This window comes from Austrofundulus limnaeus, unplaced genomic scaffold (assembly GCF_001266775.1).
Source record: "Austrofundulus limnaeus strain Quisiro unplaced genomic scaffold, Austrofundulus_limnaeus-1.0 Scaffold83, whole genome shotgun sequence".
NCBI classification, from domain to species: Eukaryota; Metazoa; Chordata; class Actinopteri; order Cyprinodontiformes; family Rivulidae; genus Austrofundulus; species Austrofundulus limnaeus.
This window is the reverse complement of record NW_013952485.1, coordinates 1884462-1893302: the sequence shown is the minus strand read 5'-3', so window position 1 is coordinate 1893302 and position 8841 is coordinate 1884462. Positions and strand designations below refer to the sequence as shown.

The following is an 8841-nucleotide window of genomic DNA, read 5'->3' as shown; positions in this document are numbered from 1 at the left end:
ACCTCTCCCAAAGACGCATGTCTTTATCAAACAACAAAAAAAGGGAATAGAACTTTTATTTGGAAAAGGAAAAAAACTGCGTTATAAAGAGTTTTCAAATGTACTCGTTTTGGTGATTTTTTTTATATGCAAAAAACAAATTGATATTTTCACAACTTCTGAGCAGCTAAGGTCCCCCCTGAATCCATCTATCCAAATGGATGGATGGATGGATGGATGGATGGATGGATGGATGGATGGATGGATGGATGGATGGATGGATTGTCTTAAACTACCGTACTTTAAGTAACTAAAACTTTGAATTATCTGACAGCTCTGCCTGTACAAACTAAAACTCTAAACTAGATCTAAAGTATATGAGGTCTGACATATTCTACCTAATATTTGTCAGATGCATAAAAATTCAATTACATTCTTGAAAATTCAAGAATCAATAGCCAATAGTAAAAGTACCATGCTCATCATGAAGTCAAGGTATCAAAACATGAGGCCCGTCAGACCAGATAATGGATTTTGAAAGCACTGTCATGTTTCTACAATGCTGCAAAATATTTTTTTTAAAATCAAGGCATGCTAAAGTAATAAAAAGCCAAATGCATTTATGGGTGAAGGTGAAAACTTTATTAGGAYATTTCACATTAAGTAGAGATGCTATGTGAGCTGTAGGAGAACCCAAATGCAGGCACACAGGTGACAAAGCAACAAGAATCTAAACTTCAAAGATTTTATCAAAGAATTTCAAATGCAGCATGAAACAATGACAACAGCAAAATACATGAAGGTAAATTGAGGATCCATCCATCATCATCCATCCGCTTCTTCCTTTCAGGGTGACGGGGGTCACTGGTGCTCATATCCATAAGACTAATTGAGAACAGATGTAATGACTACTAATAGGAGGCAAATAGTGGATGAGAAGCTGAAAACCTTCAATGAAACAAAACAAAACAAAACAAAAAACCAATAATACAAACACAAAGCCAAGGATTAAGATCTAAATTGAACTCAAACCTTACATGTCGTGACAAGAAAAGCCACAATTCTGTGTTTTTCTGTGTGATTTTTTTTACATAAAGGGGAAATAGCAGTTTCAGTTTTTAGTTCCTGTTCAGTCTTTTAAAAAGAAAAAAAATAAAATAATATGAGTTTACTATAAGAAACTTTGACACAAAATGATGCAAACTCACATCAATCATGGCAGCTACTTATAAAATTTTCTCAAGTGTTAAATAAGTTAACGAGTTAGTTTCAACCCGATGGTGACTCTTGTTTAGTGTCTGTGAGGTGCTCACTGGATGGTTCATTTGAAATCTGCAGAAAGGGTGTGCTGATCTCCCCAGACTGCAGGTCACTGGCCACCCGCAGCAGGCAGCTCAGAACCATGTCCTTAGCCAGCCCTGCCTCCAGGTTTCCCTCTCGACTGAGCTGCAGAGTGATGTGGTCCAGGCTGGTGAGCACGAGGTCTGAGCCCAGCAGAGGGCAAATGATGTCAGCATCCGAGTCTGAACCAGGGGCCCTCTCTCTCACCATGTTCTCCATCATATACTGCTGGTACAGATCCATCAGTTTTTGCTCCAGGTAGTGATTTAGAAGGGAGTTGGAGAAAGGACCCTCGCGGCCCTGGAACAAAAAGCTTCGGTCGCGGCCGCTGCCCTGTCGCCAGTGATTTGACCCTCTCCTCAGTGGATAGGGTGGACCCCCTTTAGATGTTTGTTCTGGCAGTGAGTCCTCCACAGCTGGGGGTACATCACATGACTGGAGGAAGGGGCCGGCAGCCTGAGCCTCGTTACAGACCCTCAGCTCACCGTCACTGGCTGAGACAGGCAGCACCTGCTCACCTCCAATGTAGAGGTCGCTGTAGTTTTTACAGATGCTCTCACAGAAGGAGGGAACCAAAAAAGGGGTTTCGCCACCTGAGTGTGCTTGGACTGGGATTTCTATCTCTGAAGATATCAGTCTTCTCCTATAGACCCCCTGGAGGTTGAAAGACTGCAAAGGAGAAATGTTCAGCTCCTCTGAAGCACTTGGACTGTCTTGTGTGTCCTCTGTTTGTATCGAGGTGCTGTGATGGATGAGTGGAGTCGGACTGGAGGAGACGTTAGCTGGCCTGTGGGAACTGTGGAAAGCCTTTCGAGGAGACAGGAAGTCCACCTCCTCTGAGTCATCATAAGACATCCTCAGCAATCTCCCTTCACAAAGCATGGCTGTAAAAAACAAGAAAGAAAAAATTTACTTAGAAATTAAACTTGAAAGGATTGTCCACATCTTTTGAAATTAGATTTTGTTTAAAGGATTTGAACAAATGATATCTTACTTGTTGTAGATAACCTTTGGAATGGTTTAAAATAGGAGAAACAGATTATTTCTGACTGCATTGTAGCGTTGGGCAATAATGGCAGAAAAAATTCATCAGTATTAATTGTGGTGGTTAGCCAATAACAATTATGACAAATAATCTCCTGGAGATCCTGCATGTCCTAGTCACATGACCAATTTAAATCACTCTAGTGGGAAAGATTTGTTCCAAGTTGTGCCAAAAGTACAGATTCAGGCTAAACATCAACTTTTAAATTTTGTTGATAGACCAAGTAAAACCAGAGTTATGAAGCATAAACTATTGAACTTTTGTTAAAAAAAAATGTTTGTCATATTTGAAGTGGAGAGGGGCACTGAGCAGACTGATCGGGGAAATCTCCAGTCAGTCTGCCTGGCGACATTAATCGTATTAATCGTCAAGTGCCAAAAAATAATCAATTGCAGTTTTTCTAACGATTAATTGCACACAATATGATTTTGCCCAACCCTACTGCATTGACAAGCTAAAATCTCATTTGAGCAGGGCTAAAACCCAAATTGTGGTGGTTGCTACCATTTCAGAACAACTCCATTTTAAAAACCTAAACAGTTTATGGCAAAACTATTTTACACATTTTCACACCACCCTCAATTTTACATGTCATGGTTACTCCTGTAGAAATAAAACATTTCTGTCTAGAGCACAACTAGCTGTCATTATTTGTGCTTTTCAAAATGTAATTTGATGTAAATAATTGTGATACAGGACTGAAAGTTAAAATTTAACAAGTATTTACATGACCTGCTGTGAATTTTTGACATTAAAGTTGTTTTATGATGGCAGAAATCTACTTTTGCCTTGGTTCCACTTGCTGTTAGCTCATTTATTCTGACAAAATTCARCTGTATTTCAATAAACTGTTTGTTCAAAAAGCTATCTGAAAAAGGTAAGATATTAACTCATTCATAACCTTCCCACACATCAGAAGAGTTGAACTTTTGGTTCAACTAATAAAGACAAAATATCAGAAAAACAAAATAGAGTTAGCTTATTTGTCTATTTTCAAAAAAAAATGGACAGTGTTGACCTCTCTAACAGGCTTTACAGTTCAGCACCTAAAAAAACACATTGTGTTTATTAGAAACAATTATAAACAAACATTTTCCTACCTTAAACCAGAGAAGATTTCTCCAAATCAGTTTCTATTATTTGATCTAAAATATTCTCAAACATTCAGCATTTTTTTCTTCAAAGATCTCGCAGCTGCTGTATATTCCTACAGTCTGTGTAAATCAGACTGTTTGTGTGTCTGTGTAACGGCAGTTTTATATAGCACCATAAGAGGAAGTGGGAAAGCTTTCTCACTTTCAWACACTTGATGTTTTTGCAGCTTTCAATGTCAGTACACAAACTTACCAGCTTTTACTTCATCATCATTAGATTGTTTCCCTCCTCTAATTGTAATTACATCTAAATTAGAATTTAAAGATGGACTCAGATCTCTGACTTTAGTTTTCTTTTTGGAAAACGAACTGAAACTGCTGATGCTCAAACACATGAACAAAGATACGGGTTGATGTTCCACTTATGTAAAATAAACAGGTGTTAAGCTGAAGAAAGTCAAATTTAACCAAGAAGTTATCATGAAATGGAAAGTATCAGTCACTGTTTTCCCTTTTTCGTTTTTCTGAAAGGTGACAGGTGTAAGGTCCAATCATGTGACATTAAACAACGTTTGGAGCTTAGAGAGGTTTTCATGTCATCACCTGTGTCCACAGCAAAACAGAAGTGAGAATGAAGTGACCTTAAAGTCATTATTCTCTTCTTGAAACTGTGCCTAGTCAAAGTGAGGATATATTAGTTTCCTGGTTTCATTTAGCTCCTCAACCAGCTGAATTTGATCATTTCAGAGATTTTTTTCTGATTTACACAAGAATTCCAGATTTTGCTCAAATAAGTCATCTGAACAAACAAAATCAAGCAAAAATAATTTTGGTGTTTTATTTAAACCTTAGTGTTTCCAGTCAAAAAATGCCAATAATTTTATGTGTGTGTGACATTTGACTACAGCAGATGTAGTGATTCATTTTTCACCTCCTCAGATGCTTTTGCACACACACACACACACACACACACACACACACACACACACACACACACACATTGTCCACTTCTCCTTTTAGCCTCAATGGAAACTTCCACAGGAATCTTTTATCCACAAGATAATCCCCCAGAGTCACTGCCTGTTATTTTCACAATCACAACRTTGTTTCAATAATATTGAACTTTTGTTCACAACATCATGACAGCAGAACAACCAGACAATATTCCATTATTGAGGTTCTCAATCATATCTAGGTCCCATATAGAAAAGTCTGTCTGGCCCATGCAATGGTTGGTCCAGAGACCTCAAAGAACAACAGAAAGGTGGCTCAGATGTGGCTGGCCAGAGGTGGTCCATGGATGGGTCAGCACCACATGAACCAAACCACAACCAGGACAGTTGTGGTATTCCATCCTGAATTGCCAGACCTGGCTCACATCCAGTTGACAAACCAGCAGCAGCAGTCAGCCAGCAGTGCCAGATCTGACCCACACCTGTTTGCCATCATGTGGATCAGGACCCTGTTGAGGAGGAGAGAGGCCAGAAACCCAACATGAAAGATGCTAAAAAGGAGGAAGTRGACAACACAGACAATTATCCAGACTAAAACAAAGAACTAATGAGACAGAGTCCAGCTTAAGATCATGTTAGATTCTGTTTAAAGAATGAAAATTAGTCTTTGTTTTCATCCCCGTATGAGTCTCAGCTGAAATTCGGTTCATAACATCTGACAGACTGTGCACCATTGATTCTCACTTTTCCCAATAACGCTGTTGTTGTTTTTAGTGTTTAAACATTAATTTCATTATATGGTTAAGATTTCAGCTGCAAATTTGTGTTCTGTCCTCTTTTCTGTATCACTATTACAAAAATAATTTGAAAACAATTGTCCTTGATAAACTTTTACTCAAAGTAATCTGTGATCAACAGCATAATTTTTATTTATTTTGTTTATTTATTTACAATTTGATTGCATGTTTTTTGTTCTTTGTTATTTTGTGTTACAAATGAATAAATTTCTAAATAAAATAAATAAATAAATAAATAATTTAACTGTAAATWTTTTATTTCTATCTGTTGTATAAACAGTGACGTGGCTCAGGTCCGTCAAAACAACAAGGACCTAGAGTTGGACTTTTCACAGATAAAAAAATTACAAGTAGGTCCTTTAATGTATATATGGGAAGATCATTTCTGAAACACTAGTGAGCAAGAAAAAATGCAATAAGTTTCATGCATATTGTGTGAACAGATGTAAGTCTAAGTCAGCTATCAGGTAAAAGTGACCTTACAGRTTTCTAAAAGTGGCCTAAATATAGCCAGGATTTTTCCATTATTGTGTCCATTTGTCTTCATGTAACTCATCTCAGTTTAGACTTTCTTGTGTGCAGACTTCCTCCTCTTGTAACAGTGGAGCCCAACAATAACAGATGAAACCAAAGAGAAAATGATTTATWATTAATTAAGAGAGGAAACCTTAGACATAAAAAGAACATCAAATGGATTCTTGAGTTTGCTCCTGTTGCCAGACTTGTCATCCTCTGAATTCATTATTTTGCAGTTGGGTTTCTATATTAGCTTCCAAAATGTAGGAAGTTTTAACTCATCAGAAGTTCAGCTTTTGTTTTTCTTGATTGTTGTTTTTGTCTAACATAAAGAATAAAAAAAGATTAATCAATAGATGAATATTAAAGCTAAAAGGCTCAGAGTTTGTCAGATAGCTTATTTGTTTTTGTTTACTCAGTTTCCCATTAAAGAAATGTGACAGGACCGTGTAAGGATAGCAGTAGGTGTAAAGTTACCTGCCCGTTGCTGAGCAACATCCGACAACATTAAAGACACTCAGATCAGGTTAGACACCCGCTTCAGATCAGCTTTTAACAGAGAAGAAGCTTAGAGACTTCAGCACAGCATCTGATCCCAGCAAACAGATTGAGTTCAGGTTGTTTGGTTTGAGGGCGAATTTCCAGATGTCTTTAAATACGGATAGAAGACTCTCACAGATTAAAGAATACAGGTTTGACAGCATGACAGAGATCAATTAGAGGAATGTTCAGGAAGATCAACAATGTGTTCCGCCCCAACCACCATGGACACAAAGGACGAGGCGATGGTGGTGGTGGGTTTCRGTCCAGGCAGGACTACCACGACGCCTGCACAGTCCGGCTGGTCCGCAGCACCTCCATGCTTGTTGTGAGAGAGAGAGCTCAGACTGCCGAGGGCTCCACTTTAAAGCGGAGCAAGAGCACAGTGAGCGTGGAGTCCACTTTGTACTATTACCAGAGACAGGAGGACAGGATGTGGCTGTATTCACAGAACCAGAATTGCCTGGAGTACCTGGAAGCACTTATGGCTCTTCGAAGGCAGTACACACAGAGCGTGAGCAACTTGAAAAGTAATGAGGCCAAGGCCACAGAAGCTTCAAAGAAGAAGAAACCTGCACCTGTACCTCCTACAAAGGAGAAAACGGTAAGATTAAATTGTATCACAGAAAGAATTCAAAGACATGTTAAAAGCAAAGAACGTTGCCACTTTTTCATGGGCAGATATCAAGAGTCAAACCCACCGCACCTCCAGCCCCTAACGAGGAGGACACATTACAGTTCTTTGATGAGGTCATCGCCAGCTGTGACAGCGAACCTCTGCGGAAACCTTACAGGGATGACGGCAACGCTGATGTAGACGTCATAGGTGAGTTTGAAGCCTGGTGTCACAATCAGTGTGGTAACTCAAACATGTAGGTAACAGACATGATTTTTACCAACTGGGGAACATTTAAAAAAATTAAAGCGCAGTAGGTTTTTTTTCCCTGTTAGTTGTATGTAACTCAAACTCTTAAAAGTACTTCCTGATTGAAAATTGAAAATTTATTTTTTAAAATTTTCCATACATGTCTGTTGTTTGTATTTGGAGATAAGCCTCGGTGTTGTTTCAACGTTTGGGTTTTGTCAACAATGTCTGCCATGTTTGGCTCAACTTATTATGTTGATTTTAAATTATTTGTTAGATGAAATTACAGCCGGTCATGGAAGAAGGAACTGACCCAAATGGTGAAGCTGTTTATGTTCAAATTCTCACTTAAGGTCATAAGAAACAGATCATAATCCAAAGGACTAGAGGAATTTTCAGTTCTAAACATTTACTTCGAAAATGTGCAATACAATCAAAAATATACGCAGAAATGTGCATATGAGTGTCAAAATAAAAGACTGAGTGACTGAGATTGGACCTCTGATAGGGTTATCCAGCAAATAAAAGAGCCACACCTGTCCCTAACAACCAGCTGCCACAAAGAACAAGATCCTGGCTATGAGCAGTTTAAGTGAGTTTCTTTCATTGAGCAGCTGGGCTCACCTTTGAAATAAGGTGATCATCAAAATGACTGATTGATAGAATGTACAGTAACATTTGTACAGTTTAATTTAGTTTCAGACAAATAAACACAAAGACTTGAGGAAGATACATATCCACAATAGCACAATAATTACTTTATCAAAAAAATTTATAATGGACCTTTTTACACATATTTTTGTTAAATCAACATGTTTTTGAGTGTAATAATTAATTTTGCACTTGAAGTTTCTAAGAGTTCTGGTTTTACAAACTGTAACATGATGCATGTGAATAAACACCATATTTGTGTTGATTTAGAAAGTGTTAAAACTGCCACCATTAGGATATTACACCACTTTGCATTAAAATAAGGAGTGATATAAAGTTGGACCAGTTCCTCGCATTATAACGAGGTCTTTTATTTTTCCATTTCAATTCAATGTGTAATTTTCCAGTACCGCATTAATAGGAGGCAACCTAATTTAAAGGATCTATTATAAATAGGTATTCATGAATTGAAAACACTGTAAACCACTAAGAATTTATGGTTTTTATAAAACATTGTTCATGCATAATAAAAGCATGCTTACATTTTCAGTGTGATAAATGTAATTTGTTTCCAATTGCTCAATTTATTTTTTACCTAAATAACTTTACAAAAAAATAACTTTTGCATCTACAACCACTCATTGCTCACATGGTAATTAGTGACAAATGATTAATTTTAAACTCCAAATTATTAAAAGGGGCAATATCGTGTAAAATCTACTTTTTTAGCTTTATGTCATGTTATAACTATATCCCTTCATCAAAAACATATTAGAGTCTTGCTTTGACTCATTCATGCATGTTTCAGAAATCCTGTGCTGTCTGAGGCAGCCTAGCCTGGCCCTTGTCTTCATACGCAGCTCCGCTCARTTCTAGTTTCYCTTCACTGCTCCRTCTGGGACTTCTCCCATTGAGATGGATTTCGCTGGCAGATTTTTAGCCGGGCCAATCAGAGARGAGAACGTCAATTTTCTGTGCAGTGTCTGCTTGTAGTTTATTTTACCTGGGCCAATCAGAGAACAGAAGGAGGAGCTTTGAACGCCGTCGACTTTCTGCGCAG

The 8841-nt window shown here is 37.9% G+C and overlaps 2 protein-coding genes across 2 annotated transcripts in view; one reads left to right on the top strand and one right to left on the bottom strand.

Moving 5' to 3' along the window:
• Positions 1-499: 499 nt before the first annotated feature.
• Positions 500-8841, bottom strand: part of LOC106519860 (uncharacterized protein CXorf21) — a 16827-nt gene continuing 8485 nt past the window's right edge. Inside the window, exon 2 of the mRNA XM_014011705.1 lies at positions 500-2204. Coding sequence (XP_013867159.1) covers positions 1249-2202 — 954 coding nt within the window. The 5' untranslated portion in view covers positions 2203-2204 and the 3' untranslated portion in view covers positions 500-1248. The remainder of the gene's footprint in view (positions 2205-8841) is intronic.
• c9h13orf42 (chromosome 9 C13orf42 homolog) overlaps positions 6073-8841 on the top strand; it is an 11685-nt gene continuing 8916 nt past the window's right edge. Inside the window, exons 1-2 of the mRNA XM_014011704.1 lie at positions 6073-6869; positions 6947-7091. Of these exons, the coding sequence (XP_013867158.1) occupies positions 6450-6869; positions 6947-7091 (565 nt within the window). The 5' untranslated portion in view covers positions 6073-6449. The remainder of the gene's footprint in view (positions 6870-6946; positions 7092-8841) is intronic.